This window comes from Gigantopelta aegis, chromosome 10 (assembly GCF_016097555.1).
Source record: "Gigantopelta aegis isolate Gae_Host chromosome 10, Gae_host_genome, whole genome shotgun sequence".
Lineage (NCBI taxonomy): Eukaryota > Metazoa > Mollusca > Gastropoda > Neomphalida > Peltospiridae > Gigantopelta > Gigantopelta aegis.
Window position 1 is genome coordinate 62,030,415 of NC_054708.1, and position 19,291 is coordinate 62,049,705.

Genomic DNA, 19,291 nt, shown 5'->3' on the forward strand with positions numbered 1-19,291 from the left:
GTATATTGCCAGTGCGCCACATGCTGGTGGAGTGTAAATCATCTGGAGCCGTCAGTGCCAGCCAAATCAGTAGGCCTAAAAAGAAATTTGACCCGTACACGTGGTGTCCCGATCACGTGTATTCTCTTCAATACGAGAAAGAAATGTTTTATTTAACGACGCACTCAACACATTTTATTTACGGTTATATGGCGTCAGACATATGGTTAAGGACCACACAGATTTTGAGAGGAAACCCGCTGTCGCCACATAGGCTACTCTTTTACGACAGGCAGCAAGGGATCTTTTATTTGCGCTTCCCACAGGCAGGATAGCACAAACCATGGCCTTTGTTGAACCAGTTATGGATCACTGGTCGGTGCAAGTGGTTTACACCTACCCATTAAGCCTTGCGGAGCACTCACTCAGGATTTGGAGTCGATATCTGGATTAAAAAACCCATGCCTCGACTGGGATCCGAACCCAGTACCTACCAGCCTGTAGACCGATGGCTAACCACGACGCCACCGAGGCCGGTTCTCTTCAATTCGAGATACAGTTAAAAGTTAAAGTTTGTTTTGTTAACAGACAACACTAGAGAACATTGATTTATTAATCATCAGCTATCGGATGTCAAACGTTTTGTAATTCTGACATATAGTCTTAGAGAGGAAACCCGTTACATTTTTCCATTGGTAGCAAGGGATCTTTTGAATGCACCATCCTGTAGACATAACAACATATATCACGGCCTTTGATATACCAGTCGTGGTGGACTGGCTGGAACGAGAAATAGCCCAAAAGTTGCACCGATGGGGATCGATCAGGCGACCAGTGTAGCATTGGGCTACGTTCCGCCCCCCACAACACGAGATTCTGGGAGCCTGGGCAGCAATGATTTGTTCTGCATTATATACATCAGGCGCGGATGTAGGATTTCTGAAAGGAGGGGGTGGGGGGGGGGGGGGGTGTCCAAATGTGAGGAATCATCTCTCATGTTATACAGAACAGTTAATATAATCACGTTTCCCCTGGACCCTCCTAGATCCGCTACTGTACATTCATTTAATGTAAGACGCAAAAAAACCCAAAATAAAACCACCAAACAAAAAACCCAGTCTAGGTAATGTTTCCTATGTCACAGAATGGAGCTGTAGGCAAAGTCTTAACAATGTGCTCTAGTGGTATCGTAAAACATAACAATTTGTTTTTAGTCTTAACAAGCTGAAATTCCCTTACCAACATCCCACCAATAAATAAATAAATTAATTAATTAATATACTAAGACAAAAAGAGTTTAACAATTAGGCACTACTGCATTGTACTTTAATTCCACCACCCCCAGCATTCAGTGCCTGAGTGACGTCACAGATACACACTTCATTTTGTATTGAAAATCTCCTAGCTGTAACTTATACTGACAAATGGTGCATCATCAATTAAATCCAGTGTCTGATTTTCACGAGTTTTCTTTTATTTAGGCACATATACCAAATTGCTAAACATTTTTGTCTAAGTATGGCATAAATAAATAAAGACAGACCCCATATCCCCTATAGACAAATCATAACGTATTTTAGATTGTCTTGTATAGATATACGATACTGAATATACTGATGGAACAATCACGAAACGTTAAAGTTTGTTTTGTTTAACTAGAGCACATTGATTAATTAATCAACAGCTGTTGGATGTTAAACATTTGGTAATTCTGACGTAGTCATCAGAGGAAACCCGCTAAATTTTTTCCAAATACAGCAAGGGATCTTTTATATGCACTTTCCCACTGGCAGGAAAGCACATACCACGGCCTTTGACCAGTTGTGGTGCACTATTTGGAACGAGAAAACCCCCCAATCAGTTGAATGGATCCAACCTCAAGCGAGCATTAAACCGACTGATGCAATAGTCACGAATGTTACAAATTCTGTTACACATTAAATTTTTCTTTTATATTGTCTACAATCATTACTGGTGAGTACGGGACTGGACGTAGCCCAGTGGTAACCGGCCACGGTGGCGTCGTGGTTAGGCCATCGGTCCACAGGCTGGTAGGTACTGGTTCGGATCCCAGTCGAGGCATGGGATTTTTAATCCAGATACCGACTCCAAACCCTGAGTGAGTGCTCCGCAAGGCTCAATGAGTTGGTGTAAACCACTTGCACCGACCAGTGATCCATAACTGGTTCAACATATGCCATGGTTTGTGCTATACTGCCCGTGGGAAGCGCAAATAAAAGATCCCTTGCTGCCTGTCGTAAAAGAGTAGCCTATGTGGCGACAGCGGGTTTCCTCTAAAAACAGTGTCAGAATGACCATATGTTTGACGTCCAATAGCCGATGATAAGATAAAGAATCAATGTGCTCTAGTGGCGTCGTTAAATAAAACAAACTTTTCTAGTGGTAAAGCGCTTGCCTGATGTGCAGCCGGTCTAGATTCGATTCCTGTCGGTGGGCCCATTAGGTTATTTCTCGTTCCAGTCAGTGCACCACGACTGGTATAGCAAAGGCCGTGGTATGTGTTATCCTGTCTGTGGAATGTGCATATAAAAGTTCCCTTGCTACTAATTGAAAAATGTAGCGGGTTTCTTATCTAAGACTATATGTCAAAATTACCAAATATTTGACATCCAATAGCCAATGATTATTAAATCAGTGTGCTCTAGTGGTGTTGTTAAACAAATCTTATACTGGTGAGTAAATATATAGATCTCATTTACCTTTTAAGGCATTAACAGACACGACGGAAGGAAATAAACATTAGTTGGCCGACTGAAATGGAGGGTGCACAAAGCAAACTTTCGGGGTGGGGGGGGGGGGGGGGGTATATGCGCCCCCGTAAAATTTGGAAAACTAGATGTCCTGAAATGCAAGTAAAATTCATCGTTGCCTTAAGATTTACTACCAATAATATTTTGTATTCAGAATTATTATGGATCTAGAACCCCCAGCCCCAATCCCTGCTCCGCCGTGCCTAAATAACAAATATTTCACAACACCTTGTGCAAAAATATGGCTAGGCGAGTTTATAACAGCGAATCATCGCGGTCACTCCAGAGGCTATTTTTGGGGCCTAGCGTTATATGAACGTGATGTGATAGAAGATGGTACCAGTCAAAATGTTGGCGAGCGTTCGGCATGCTGAACATGCCAATGTATGGAAATGGACGGTCTGATGAATATTGTTAACCTGTCTCTTCCACGAAGGACGAATTACTGTGTATAGGTCATTAGATCACCTTGCGTGAGATTTACGTTCGATGTAGCATTTTGTTTCACAGCTTGATAATAAGGACATTAAATACAAAACAAAATAAATTATACTTTAGGCATATTTATTATATGTAAGATAATATATGCTTTCACAAATTCACACAGAAAAAAACACATAAATAACAATGTTAAGATTTTATAAACCAAAAGTGGATTACAGACATAGTTTGATGTTAATTTCATTATGACAAGCAAGCAAAACTGACGTGTTAACGAAATAAAAAAAAAAAAAAAAAAATATTAATAATAAATATGAACATATATAACACATTATACTGACAGCTATGACACTGCATGACTGGCAGTTGGCACCTGTCCCTTTTTTTTTTTTCTTTTTTTTTTAACATAATTTAACTTTCACATATTAGATATTAGCCAGGTCCCGTTCTTCCAAAATTAAAATACGGACATGTACTTCAAAACATTTAAATCAACAGACAATGAAATTCACAATGGCACATCAAAAACAAATTAAAAATGCATGACCTCGGTTTGACCTTCAGAGGTAAAGAAGAGATTTTTAAAAAGCTGATTAAAATGTATCAGAAGACAACAACAATCAAAAAGCAACAACAATTTATAAAAATTAAAATTAAAATCATAACGGAAGTATTTTCTATCTCACTAAGTAGATAGGGGCTTTCGTTGTCAATATTAATCATTATGTTTACACACGCTCCAGTTCAAGTCCCTCTAGACCGAATATTTCATATTTAATTTGTTTGGTCTACTTTATATTTATTAAAAAGTAAATATATAAAATATTTCATATTTCATATTTCATATTTCATATTTTATATTTATTTTTTATTTATTTGTCTATTTTATATTAAAAAAAAAAAAATATATATATATTTATAAATTATATGTTTATTAAAACATAAATATAACATAAGAAATGTAGCTTTACAGAGATAGAAGTATTCGGTCTAAAGTCCGTCAATCATACTCGGGAGGGGAGATGGCTGTGGGAATTGCCTCTTTAATTTCCTGCTAGCTATACTACAGATTAAAACAACACAGTCCAAACTTGGGGCTCCAGATGTTACTGTTTATTAGCGTCAACAAAGGTCAATTGTCTTAATGGGATCAATAAACACATAATTCTACTTCTGTTAATTTATTTTAAGTAAACGAGCATATGATATCAATTCCTGTACAAGTTAAAGCAATTAAACGTTCTAGTTACATGCTGATGTTGCGACGGTTCGTTAGATATTTGTGGGATGGGCTGAAATAAAATATTCACAACCAAACCAGACGTATACCATGTCTGAAATAGAATGGGGATAATGTGTCAAGCAGTAGTGTTGGAACACAGTGATCCTACGTACAATAGATGGTGCTGATGTTCCGTTTAGATCAGTTGGTAGAGCACTTGTTTCGAATTCGTATCTTCAAAGATATGACTACATCCAACATAAATTTACCATTGGTATGAGCTATAACCTCTGACCTCGCTATCACCATCGCTACCCAGCACCCCCTTAAACTAGTTCACGGAGAGCCTTTTTAGCTCCCCTTATCATGTGAATTTATATTGATATCAATATGGTAATATTTTAAAAGGCTCCCCATAATCTAAGTTAGGGAGCAATTAATCATTCCACTCAGTTTTGTGTTCCTGTCGAGATGTGTAAACGGTCTTCAAATGCTTTCAGTGTACTCAGTTATTATCGACATTCACACTAGCATGGCACAATAAGTTCATCCGTAGCAGGTTTCTTCATGGACTGAATTTGTCTCGAACACGAGGATAACTTGTTGGATGAAATGTGTTCCTGTAAATCTATATACCTGAAAAATAAAGTAAAACATTGAATATATACTAAAAAAAACCAGAAGAAAAGAAACGTTAATATTTTAATATACTCTTCAAAAGAAGAAACGCAAAACCACATTGTCGTAACATTTGGAGAATTGATTTAATTATTGAATGGTGAGTCCGATAATTACCAAATGTTGCAGGATTGTTCACAATTCACTCTAGTCCATTGTGACTTAGTGATAGGACACACCACCAAGGTCAAGGTCATCTGGAGTCAATACCGGGTGTGGCCTCCGCGTGTGTTGACAACTGCCTGGCACCGCCTGCCCATTGAAGCAACCAGAGTACGGATGACGTCCCGGGGGATGGTGGCCCACTCGGCCTGCAAGGCTGCTGCCAGCTCGGGCAGGGTCTGGGGCTGTGGTTGTCGCTGTCGGAGGCGTCGGTCCAACTCGTCCCATAGATGCTCAATTGGGTTCAAATCCGGTGATATCGATGGCCAAGGAAGGACATTAATGTTGTTGTTCTGTAGGAAAGCCGTTGTGAGACGTGCTGTGTGAGGCCTGGCGTTGTCATGTTGGAACACTGCGTTGGCGTTGGCCATAACTGGAACGATGTGTGGCCGGAGGATCTGGTCAATGTAGCCCTGTGCATTCAGGTTGCCCTGCACGTGGACCAGGTCAGTTCTGCCAGTGTGTGAGATGGCTGCCCACACCATGACACTACCCCCGCCGAATCTGTCCACTTCCTGCACGCAGTTTGCCGCATAACGTTCACCACGACGCCTATACACGCGACATCTTCCATCATGACGTCGGAGCAGAAATCGGGACTCGTCACTGAACCACATCTGTCTCCATCGCAGTTGAGGCCATTGTCGATGAATCTGGCACCACTGCAGTCGGAGTCGACGGTGTTGTGGTGTTAAGATGACACCTCGAACTGGACGTCTGGCACGAATTCCTACCTCACGTAGGCGGTTCCGTACGGTCTGGTCGGATATCCTGCGCAAACCTGGTATTGCTGCGGCTGTGGAGGTGGCAGTAGTCAATCGTTCCCGAAGGTGGCGTACCCGGATGTAGCGGTCCTGCCCGGGGGTAGTGACCCGTGGTCGACCGGATCTAGGGAGGTCACGTGTTGATCCATGTTGCTGGTAACGGTCCCACAGTCTGGAGATGGTGCTTGGGGACACATGGAATGCCCTGGCAACGGCCGTTCTGGATTCGCCTGCGTCTAGTCGGCCGATGGCATTGTTTCTCTGCGGTTCACTGAGACGTGGCATGTCCTGGATTGTCAACTGTCGGCCAGATACAGAGGCCAGGCAAGCGAACACCCTGCACTTTTATACTGTCGGTGTTCATGTTGCACGTGCAGACAACGCACGTGCAGTGGTGACATGGTTTGCACGTGGCTGCGTTTTTGCGAATATTCACATTTTGGAACTTTATTGTACAGTAGCTGCGTTTTATCGAATGTAACCGTGGGAATGTGTTTGGGACATGCAATGACCTTATATTCACAAAGCATGAACCGGTAAGAAACATAAAATCGGAGTTATAACCCATTTGTACCCTTTTGCGTTTCTTTTTTTGAAGAGTAATATATATTTTTCATGATAAAAATAATCGTGTCAAAATGGATCCCAAAATATTAACAAGACGTTAATAATTTCAGAACAAATAAGATTCAAAAATAAATAATTTAAAGAAAAATAAAGAAACTTTTATTTGGCTGGTATAGATCATAATTGAATTATTTGTATTTGTAAATATTAATGCAATATGTACACATATTTATACATTTGACACATTCATCACATATTATTGACTGATGTTACTTAAAGATGTGGCACCTAGTTTTCGAGGTGTGTACACCTGGGCCCCGTTCCACGAAGCGATCTTAGCCCTAAGATTACCTTAGGCGCATAGCTACCCTATGCACTTAAGCTGATCTTAGGGCTAAGATCGCTTCGTGGAACGGGGCCCAGGACAACTAGAAACTAGCTGGATTTGCCAAGGTTGATAATTTATGCAAACAATGTTGAGCAATATGTTAGTTAAAGGTAAACAAAAGGTGTAATAAATTTAAATAAATTTATAAGTATTGAGCTCATTTTCATAGAAACTGCATGCTAAACACACACACACACACACACACACACACACACACACACACACACACACACACACACACACACACACACACACATATATATATATATATATATATATATATATATATATAGCTAGCATTGCACATTTGCTGTAATAGATGTCAGTTGTTACTATATGATGCATACGTTTGACCTGAACATTTGGTGTGTGAGTATCTATAGATATAATACACGTTATATCCTCTTTGTACACGTGGGGTTATTTTGATTGAAAGGCCCTTATAAATCATGTACAAGTTGGCCTTTGTTGTGGCACTTTCAAAATGGTTTTATTGTTTTAGGTGGGATGAAATACATACAGTTACATTTGTATGAATTCGTTTTTTGTCTTAAATTATGAAGTATTCCGTAATCAGTGACCATATCTTTCCAGGATAATTTCTTATTATACCTAATTTTTTATTTATTATTATTATTAAATTTTTTTTAAAGCATGAGTCATTTCCATAACTGTGTTGTTTTTGTTTGCATTTTTATATCGGTGTGGTATTTAAACACAAATATTTGTGATAGAAATATTAGCAGATCTTACTTTTTTCCGATCATAAGCTGACTAATGCCTCCATAAAACTGCCTCGACCCCTCGTCATCACCGCCGCCACCTACTGTGATGGAATGCGGTAAATTGTCCTTGGTGGTGTCAACAAACAACCAACCTCCTCCTCCACCATAGGATAAATCCACCATGTTGCCCATCGCTGACACCGAGACTGCACTATTAAACAGTGACAAAGAATTGAAATGCACCCTATTGTCAAACTAACACATGGCCACTCAAGGGAAGGAAAACAACACACACACACACACACACACACACACACACACACACACACACACACACACACACACGCGTGTAGTTTATTAGATAACCACTGAGCATATTGTTATTATTATTAATTGTTGTTGGTGTTGTATGTTTTTTTTGTTTTTTTTTATCTGTTTGCTGACACCAGCTTATTTAGTAATATGCAATAAATTGAATTGAATTGAACTGAATCATTAAAAATATTCTGGCAGAGTACATGCACCTCTCAGAACCCCACTGACACCACCCCACCTCAAGTGTCCTCTATCCTTGGCATGTTTAAATGTTGTACCAGGTACAATATATTAAAAAAAAAGGGCTAGAGGACACCCGAGCTAACACGACCCCGAAAAATCTGGCATAAATGAAATTAAAAACGTGACTAACATGACTGCCAGGCGTAACAAGACAATGGCGTAGCGAGCATGAGGCACTTGCCTCGTCTGAAATTTTCCCAGATTTTTTTCCCCCAGGACACTGATATTTATTTTACAGGTCTGGGTTTGCCTCTGCGTTTTTCCTCTCTGGCTACGCCCAGTAAGATAACGATGTTTTCTATACGCATGTGACCAGTCTGAGTCAACTACTTTCATTAGGCTCAGGTATTAACAAAAATAACAAAACATATAGTTATATCTTGCATAAACGGTTTGGCATAAAACCGCAGTATAAACCTACCATGGAATAAATGAAGGAAATGTTTTATTTAACGATGCACTCAACACATTTTATTTACCATGGACGCACTTGGATAAATATGGACATATAATTGTTTTTTTCGATCCGAACATGATTTTAATCATTTAGTATTTGACTTCGGACCACATTGTTATACAACTTTAAAGTCCAAAGCTTTAATAGCATCTTTTCCATACAAATATAATGTAGTTAAAAGTCTAGAATTCTTGACATTAAATTAACTTTATGTCTTACCTGCTACTATCTTTGATCGTTAAAAAAATAAAATGACCAGAAAAGTCGCCTGGAATTTTTAAGGATCCTTTCTTGTTTTTAATGCTCTCAGAAATTTCTATGCTTCCATTTGTTGCTTCTATTTCAATGTTAAATTTCTGAAACAAAAACATAAATTACTATCAACATTCTACAACAGCAGATTTCATATACCAGTCGTGGGGCACTAATTGGAACGGGATAAAACCCTATTGTCTCGACAACGACTCAAAGCACTGGCTATTCTAGCTTTTGCAAGATAAAGCTGATACCTTAAGGTAGTAACCCGTTTTGTCTGTATAATAGAATTAGACACTTAACAGGTATTTATAAAGTATACAGTTTCTTTAAGGGTTTTGAAAACTGTTCACTTAGCTAACGTTTTACCGCTACAGTTGGTTATTATAATACAACCAACACGTAAAAAAACGGATACTTTTTTATAACAAATACCAAACAAAAACCGTTTGACATAAAGCAGAATTAGTATATAAACATTAACAACAAATTAAAATAGGTTTTAATGCTGTATTTAATTTTTCCTTGGAAGTAAAAATCCATTTTATTGATTCTATAGCATGGTCTCGAGTGGGCGGGTACTGACCTCTTCTTTTTGATAATTGACAAGTAAACCACGCCCAGTCCTGGATACAGAAAGCAGAATGGTACTTCCGTCAGCCTCGTCTTCAAATGACAACGCTTCACTTCCGTCCATGAACTCCACACAATCTCTCCAGATCTGGCGATCAATTAAAGGTGAACATACATGGACAGTTAGTATTGTGAAATGAAAAGAAACCAAGAAATATGAAATCAAACTCTATACAGTATCTTAAAAAGAATGTCCTGAATAAGATATTTCCGACTAATAACATCGTTTAATGACTAAAATTACAAAACAAATATAGTGTTTTGTTTATAATATCAGTGTCTGTATTTTAAATATGTTTCTAGTCGTCCTAATGTTTGTAAAGAGCTCAACCTGAATTGGGTCTCCCATGACACTTGACATTTAAAATACAGCCACAGATATTTTATGCCGAAAACTATTTCATTTGTAATTTTATTCAAACAACATAATATGTTAGTGAGCAACATCTTAGCAATGGCAACAAACTTATTACAGCCCCTTTAATATCCAATGACAAATTATATGTCCATATATATATATATACACACAAAAGAAATAATTATTTTAGTGTGATATACCAAACAACTTGTTCACCTTATTCTCAGTATCCCCAATCCAGATAATGGCATAATAAAAACAATCAACAAGATCTTTTATTCATATATTTGGAAGAGTTCCATAGATAAAATTTCTCGGAATTCGCTAATGCAGGATATAGAAATTTAATTAAACACGTCGAGCAATGGATAAAAGAAACTGCAGACATTATAGTTATCTTCTCTCGTACCAGTTTTCTTCTTGGCCACTCAACGAACAATATCATAATTGACATTATTGCTCTTTTGACAAAGCAATTTATATATAGTTCAAAATTTCTGAAGAAATCACTAGATATTAAAATATTAAAAATCCATATACATTCTTATTATATATTAGAAAAAAAATGTATTCCAATAAAATCAAATATAATGAATTTATTAAAAGATGGAGTGTATACCATAAGTTGTTTGAATAAATAACTCTACGTCATCCACCACTGACAGTATCTAAGTATTTATTACCACATATACATGTATAAGAAATTTTGAGTGTTTAGTACTGAGTGAGGTTCAATGACGTGTTGGCAAGAGGTTTGTTGTTTTATTTTATATTAACTAATTTTGATCTGTGTATGTATGTATGTATAAAAATATATATATACTGTGTGAAAATATGACCAAAAATGAAAATAAAAAACTTCAAATAATAATTAAAAAATTTTTTATAAAAAAATCCAAAGAAATAAGAAATCAATCTTACTGAGTCACAACAATCTAGTAAAACAGACCTGAATACAGGAACCTGCTAAATATTCATACATTTATTTTTATGTGTGTTAATATCCAAGTAAGGTTTATACCATACCATCCTGGACTCACTCATCCCAGCTGTCGGGGTTGCCTGTTCAGGACACTGGTTAATCGTTATGGAACACAAGTGTACACGGCTAACACCTCAATAATTAGCTGTGAAACCTCAGTCCGAATTACAGCAAAGAACCGTTTGTTCCGAATATCTTAAAACTACTGAAGTTATAATTTACAAGGAGAAGCAGTCTTACAGAATTAGAATTACAACTTCCCAGATAGACGCCCGTTGATGTTACGACGTCAGACATCAACAGCGGGTTTCCGTTCAGTTGTAGAGTCTGGACACATCCCATGAGCCACCTGGAATAGACGTGAATAGTAATACTACTTCTGGACACATGTTTTGTTTACGTATACAGGTAAGAACATGTGACTACGAATCTAATGCAAACAACAAGTAAACTAATGTCACTTGTCTTTATTTGACTAGGCTGACTTGACATGACGTCAATACTAAAAGAAGACAACAAATCTGGACGACAAAACCGTCATACATGGTCAGGGCCGTATCTCTGCAGAATGTAGAGTCGAATGGGGATTTGACAAAAACAGTGGTTGATTCTATGAATCTCTATCTAGTGCCTCATCTATAGGAGGACAGCCACTCCCGGGGAGATCCTTTACTAAACAAAGCTGGGTCCAAATTAAATGTGTGTTGATGATTATGTGAAAAGAAAAACATTTTGATTGTGTTACGTTACGTATGGGCATATGGAGTTATATATGGTTAATTAATAATGATACTTATGTTTATTTTTCTTGACATAACTATAAGTACATAGATAATTACATGTAATCAAAAACAAGAATCCCATTAACTATATCTGTATAGCCATTGAAATCTGGTGGACTTCAGACACAAAATGTCTCAGGAATGCTGCACATCAGGGCCCATATTTTCGAAGCAATCTTAACCTACGAAATCGTAAAATTATCGTAAGCTATGACGTCACTATGGCGTGTGCTGTAGTGACGTCACACCCTACGATGGTTTTACTATTTCGTAGCACTAAGAGAGCTTCGAAAATATGGGCCCAGGGCCGTAGCTAGCAGGGGGGCAAACAAATCCGGAAAGCATTATAGAAACTTAAAGAAAATTATCTTCTTAACTGTTTAAGGAGTTTTAGACTATTAACTACTCAGTTGCCCCCCCCCCCCCCCCCCAAACAAAAAATCCTAGCTACGGCCCTGCACATGGTTGAATTGGGATTAAACAATAATAGTTAAGTTAACTGGTTTAAAGTTTACATATTTGAATTGTGAATCCGAATTAAAAATTGCACATAAACATTGACTACATCCGTCATTTTACTGTATTGTTCCTTTAAATAGCTTCACAACAAACGTATTAAATATTACCGAGTATACCTCTGGTCCTTGTTCTGCTTGAATGAAGCGTCAGACGCTTTCCCGCCAACAAATATACCGTCAGCCTCGTTCTGAGTTTTCCGCGGCTGCACCCTCTCTGTGGAAAACGTCTCGACGCCATTAACGTCTGCCCGTGGTGCTCTGTTGGTGTATGTAATCTGCAAATACAGCATAACAGCTGAGCAGAGCTGAATTTATCAACTCAGTGTGAATGACCCTGTTGACCGTGTGGTTACCGTTTCGGATCAGCAGGTTCACTATACACTTTGTATTTTTATTTGATAAAATTGACAACTATTAGTCTAATTAGGGTCTCCACGAGTACTCGAGTACTGGGGCCCGGGTCGAGTCTAACAAGACTAGAGTTCGTTCACAGGACTCGAGTACCCGTGCAACGAAGAGCACTCTCATTTAATTTTAATTTTTTTTTAATGTCATTTTGCCATTATGCTTGCCGCCAGTTACATTATAGGGCTGTGAGACATAGAGGGTTAACAAATTGAATGTGTTCAGTGCAATACATACAATGGTATGATTCGGCATCCATGTTCCAATTAAGATGCATAATGCTATTTTACTTTATTCCTTAGTCTCATTATCATCTGGTGTAAGTGTCGGGTACTCGAGTCCAATATTTTTTGGATTCGTGGAGGCCCTACAGCTAATATATAGATGACTATTGTTTGTATTTATTTTATAATCATACGAAAACCGACACTTTTGTTTATAGCAAAGAAAGTAGGGATCAGTAATTATATTTAAAATAAATTTAAAGGCAAAACGGTTTAAAGACATTGAGTGAAATATGCTGTGAAACATTAAACAAAATATTTTGCTAACTTTTTGTAACTAAAGGCATACTATCACGGATTTAAGGACCTTATTTCTCTAAAAATGGATAATAACTAAAAATTACTTTAATTGTTGGAAACCAAATCTAGCTATTGCATCACCGTAACTGAACCATGATGGAGTGAAATCCATGTCAACCCTCTTGGCAATTTTAGTTTTTGAATTATTGACCATTGCCACAATTCAATTATTTGTACAAAATATCATCAATAAATGGAGTATGGTGGTTATGAAGATGGTTGAATAAAGTACATTTAGGGACAAATAAAATTATTTTTGTTCAGGTAATACTTTGTTAGACCAGTAAACAGGTCAGTGGTCTGTGACAATATGCCTTTAACTTCCGCCGTTTTTTGTTACTGACAACCATAACTATAGTGTAAGGAAGGATAATATGTATGAAAACGTATACATTAAGTATACTGTACAAACACAATCAGCTGTCCATGTTATTCTGAACATTTATGATGTTATTTTATTGTATTATTCCTGTGACAGTAAAACATTTTCCCCAATTCCACTATGCTTTACACAAAGCTGTGACAAACGTGTTGTTAATTTCAGCCTGTGTACTAAATAATTAATCATTGACATTACATTCGAAAACGAACAAGTCACATACTGTTAATTTATGAAATATTCCATTGTTATAAGTGTTCTTCTTGCTTCGTAGAATGATTCCACTTGATGGCATTTCTATGACAATAGTTCCTGCTTCCAGTCTAATAGTTGACAAGAACCGCTGAAATAAAACACCAAGCAGGACAAAGTAATTTTTAATAGATTTGTACCATCTTCTATAGAGGCAACCGAAAAATAAGAATGAAATAATTTTAACAACAACAACAACAAAAAACATTAAAGAAACTGTTGTACAAATGTCTGGTCTGAAATTTAAAAATTGTCAAATGTGTTAATGTTCTGTAGAGGCAACCGAAAACCAACTTCCATATTTGCCTCCACATTAGAATGAAATAATTAAAAAAACCCAACAAAAAAACCCCAACAACAACAAAACAAACAAACAAAAAAACATTAAGGAAACAGTTGTACAAATGTCTCGCCTGAAATTAAAAAATTGTCAAATCTGTTAAAGTTAAGAAACTGTTGTCCCAAAAACAACCATTTTGAAGACGCTGCATCTGTTTCCACAAGTAGTGGTCCACCAAAGGCTGTGCTATGTACGGTCCTGTCTGTGGGGAAGTGACATAAACGATCCCTTGCAGCTTTTCAGTACGAGTAACCCAGTTGGTGGCAGTGTGTGTTGTGTGAAACAGTGAACTATGTACTTGCGGGGAGGGGCAATTGCAGCCATGGCTGGAGTAAATCCTCAAATTCGGGCAAGAAAGCTAGAGGTATTAGGGAAAAATAAGCTTGCCTGAAACCTTTTGACCATGTATTAAATTTTCCATCATTCTTCCCACAATATTGTAATCCATGTTTAAAAAGGTGTAGTTATTCGTTTGCAACAGTTTGACACCCAATAGCCGATTTATTTTTCATGCTGGGGTGTCGTTAAACATTCATTCATTCATTCGTTTGCAACTCTATATAGCCGTTATGCAGCTAATATGAACAAATATTGTTATCCAGATTCGGACATTTTCGTTTATAGTTCGGGCAAAAATCGCAGCCCACTACAAAAATGGGAACACGTACGCCTATGCTTAAACCGTGTGAAGCTATCGTTAAACAAATATATTACCCTGTGTTCGCCATCACGAAAACACTAATCAAAGACGACACATCATCTACTGTGCTTCATAAAAGTTCACATAGTAAACATTTTTCATTAATTTCTGCAACATTGTTTCCAATGTAAGTTAAATCTAAAATTAATCTTATTACTTGACATCGCTATTAACAAAAGTATTTGTTGGTTGCCCGAGTGTACAAACTCACTGGCCTCTGGCATCGGTCCACCGTATTCTAGAAGCCCTGTCTACAGTAACAAGACAATACTGTAGGCTACATGGACTGAAATCATACCTGCTGTTCTTCATTGAAACTCATCAGGAAGGTGTTTGCCTGGTGGGTTTGAAACTCGAATAACACCGTCAGTGTTGGTCTGAACGTTAATACACTTGAAGGGAAATGTAGGAACCCATTCCCTTCAAACACCATAGATTGTGTCGCAGGAGCTGGAGAACTGGAAAACAAAAAAATGAAAGCGTAACAATGTGTCCCAAACGTAATAAGCATGAACTTCAAAGACTATAACGCGTACATTAGAGATAATCTAATGGGAATGAAAAGGTATCTGGAATTAAAAGTAACTATAACAAAACAATTCGTCTTAAAACATGGTTCAAACGTTTATAACTTACTTTCAAATTATGTTTTAATGATTTTAGTTTTTTTTTGTTTTTGTTATTGTGCTTACAGTGCTTATATTTTTGATTTAGTGAATAATCAGTCCTGTAACTTTAACAGATGTTGAAAGGTGGTTCCATTGCCTTATTTCATATAAATATCTTTACATTCATGTAGAAATTAACAGAATATTATTTTCTAATGTTCGTGTACACATATACATACATACATACATACATACATAGATATATAGTTATAAATAAGTCGGGGACGTTCCACTTCAAATATCAATAATTATAGAATGAAATGAGATATAAAACTCAAAATAAGTGCAAAATGTGCGTTAATGTTCCCACTCAAAGAGCAGGAAAAAACGCAACGAGTGTTTTGATCGCGAAGCACGTGACGTGACGTTGCACGTGCGAAGGGTGCGTTTTGAACTTGAACGCCGTTTGTGTGTACGTAGTGTGCACACTGGCATTATTCTTTCTTGTTTGCTACTGGCACACGAAATCATAACCTTGCTGTCACATTATTTACAACATTGTGTAACTGTTCGACAATGCGACGTGTCTGAAGTCAGGGAGGTCTCAGGGCTGTAGGCATGCTCCAGGTTTGCACCACCCAACGTATTGTGGCCCATAGACTTATTGTGTCACAACCATTAGCCGATTGTGGGCCCGATATCTACAAACCAGAAATGTAGGGAGAGACCTTAATATAGGCATCGTCTGTTGGTCAGTCCCAAACGTTAAACGTTAATAAATATTGTTTAAAAAAACCCCCAGAAATGTGGATGATCGTCCCCGTTCAGGACGGTCAAGGGCCACAACTCCAGTTCAGGATTGCTTCATTAAGACTTACACGTTGAGGAATCAAAGTCAATCAGCCAATCAAATCGCAAAAGAACTCCGTGTTACAACTGGCGTTACAGTGTCTTGTCAGACTATTCGTAACAGACTGCATAGAAGTAACATCCACGCATGTCGACCCTACGTTACCCCACATTTGACTGCGAGGAACATTGTTGCCAGACGTCAGTGGTGTACACATCTTAGACATTGGGCTAACAGGCGTTGGGCTCGGGTAATGTTTTCAGACGAGTCTAGATTCAAAACAGACTTCCATGATCGACGACAGCGTGTCTGGCGACGTCCCAATGAACGCTACGCCAACGTCAGCTCGTCCTCATGACCGATGTGGAGGAGGGTCCGTTATGGTGTGGGTGTGGCATCATCATGACTGCCAGAACCCAGGTGCATATTTTTCATGGGATGGTCACTGCGCAGTACTACCGTGCCAACATCCTTGCACCGATCGTTGTGCCCTTCGCATGTCAGGCTGGACATGATTTTGTTTTTCAGGACGACAACGCCCGTGCTCACCGGAGTCTACAGATCACTGCGTATCTGCAGCAACAGAATATCACCACACTTCCGTAGCCAGCCCTAAGCCAAGACCTTTCACCCATTGAGCACATGTGGGACATCATCGGACGACGTCTCCGAGAACGTCAATGTCTGCCAACCAAATTGGCTGAATTAGGCGCTGCTCTCCAAGAGGAATGTGACAGGATCCCCCCAAATGTTATTGGACGTTTAATCAAGAGTATGCCACGTCGGATTCGTGTGTGATTGATGAACCGCGGGAGTTTTTACCCGTTATCAGTGCAAATATTGAACAAGTCAAATTGACAAGCACCACCCGTTGCCTATGTGTCTCCTCTTATCTACATCACTATCGTGGCTATAATATTTAATGCCAATCCATTGTCACATGAGTGCTTGCGTTTTACCATTAATTATTATTGCAATAAAAATCAATACATCTCTGTTATATTGTGCTATATTTGAATATCCCCTACTTATTTTGAATATTTTATGTATGCATGCATGCATGTATATGTATATATATATATATATATATATATATATACGTATATATATATATATATATATATATATATATATATATATATATATATATATATATTACATGACGTCATGCACTACACTTGCATACAAAATGACATAATCAACTGGCAGCAAGGCTTTCTACCTCCTACACGACCAGAACAAATTAACCAATGAAAATGGCGGGTGCTAGGCAGGTTTTCTAGCACAGCTGTCTGGCACCTTTCTATCAGTTAATTGAAGTTGAGATTGAAATGTTTCAGTCGAAACTGAAGCTGAACTAACCAGCTGGAGTTACACGGTCTCGGTGTCTTCCCGTCACTTCCTTTCTGCAGCAGTCCCAAAGACTGACCGTTGATTCTGACCCCACCCACACAGCCTTTCCACACGTACATGTTCTGTGACATCTGAAAGAGATTGTAGGTGTCAATAATATACTTTAGAATCGGGGTCGTACCAAGCCCAAAATATTTAGGGGACGAACGTTGTTTTAGATCATTACATATTACATGAAGTATTTTTTTTAAAGTATTTATATAACAAGGGTTGACGGGGGGAGGGCGAGTAGGAAAGGTTTTAATCTAGATTCACTTTTAGGTTATAAAAATATCTTGGTTCAGCAAAAAAAAAAAAAAAACAGAAGAAGAAAATCTGGAGTGGTTCTGACCAGGAAGGGTTTTGATAAATGGATTATGACAACGAAACCGGAGGGATACTAAACTGAATTACTTATTACTGGTGGCCAGAATTACAATAATATCTGAATAAATTACACTAAAATGTAAGTAAAAAAGAAAACTATATTGACTTAATAAAAACAGGAATACAAAACAATATCTGCTTACGCTAACACAAAGAATATGTCAAACCGGATGTGTTAAGTACCAGACTCGCTAATTTGAATTTGCTTAATTTTAAACAAAATCGTTGGAAATGCTAATTCGGTTTTATAATGTTTAATTAATATATATTATGTTTACTTACAGGTACGGTGTCTGGCCAGCCACCTAGAAAGATAGCGGCTGGTGGTGGTTCAAGGTATTTCACTGTGTTCCATTCAGCTTCTGTTGTGTCTGTCGTCTGTCCGTCTTCGGATATGACACTCAGTGTCACGGCGTGTCCTATTCTGAAATATCAGTATGGGGCAAACTTCATTTGTCCGTAATCTGTATACGTATTTATTACCCATATGGTTAAAAATATCTTGGTACATGTACACTGATGGCACCTAAGTCTGCGCACCTAAGCATTTGTGTTATATTTTAAAGTTAAAATATTTCATAGTGCAATGGAACAATCAACGTGTTACAACTAAAGTTATTTTAATTTTAATGTTTTTTACATTTTTTGAGCGCATTTTTAGTGGGACCCCCCTGCATTTACTGGCCTGCATGGCGGCACATAAGTCTGCGCAGCAAACATTAAAACAACCACTTCTGTCCCTAATGTTTACATAAAACAGCAACAAACAATGGATCCGACTTTCTAAATAACAAACACTTCCTGTTATAGTCTGTTTCAGAAACATTTAGATCATGGGCGTACATAGGATTTTGAAAAGGGGGGTTCCAAAATAGATTGCAGAGATATTGGGCATATATTTCTATGTTGAGTAAATATAATAATGTCAGATATCAATGTCAGATATATTAAATTATAAATAAAACGATTTCGGGGGGTGGGGGTGTTCGGTCGAACCCATCGACCCCCCCCCCCCCCTCCCATGTACGCCCATGTAGATTGTGCAAATGAGATAAATATAAATGGTGTTCCATGCTCCTTAGTTTGGACAACACAAAATGACAATATAAAAAAGAGCCATTGTAAAAATGTTTGATTATTATTCAACAATTGTC

General features: G+C 37.9%; 1 protein-coding gene across 4 annotated transcripts in view; it reads right to left on the reverse strand.

The window, feature by feature from the left end:
* Positions 1-3,300: 3,300 nt before the first annotated feature.
* LOC121383137 (laminin subunit alpha-2-like) overlaps positions 3,301-19,291 on the reverse strand; it is a 75,801-nt gene continuing 59,810 nt past the window's right edge. For all 4 annotated transcript variants that reach the window (XM_041512952.1, XM_041512951.1, XM_041512954.1 and 1 more), the window contains 10 exons: positions 18,420-18,561; positions 17,721-17,842; positions 15,199-15,358; positions 13,832-13,951; positions 12,358-12,515; positions 11,181-11,289; positions 9,554-9,688; positions 8,932-9,068; positions 7,726-7,908; positions 3,301-5,049 (listed from right to left, as the gene is read on the reverse strand). In XM_041512952.1, the coding sequence (XP_041368886.1) occupies positions 4,941-5,049; positions 7,726-7,908; positions 8,932-9,068; positions 9,554-9,688; positions 11,181-11,289; positions 12,358-12,515; positions 13,832-13,951; positions 15,199-15,358; positions 17,721-17,842; positions 18,420-18,561 (1,375 nt within the window). In that variant the 3' untranslated portion in view covers positions 3,301-4,940. The remainder of the gene's footprint in view (positions 5,050-7,725; positions 7,909-8,931; positions 9,069-9,553; positions 9,689-11,180; positions 11,290-12,357; positions 12,516-13,831; positions 13,952-15,198; positions 15,359-17,720; positions 17,843-18,419; positions 18,562-19,291) is intronic.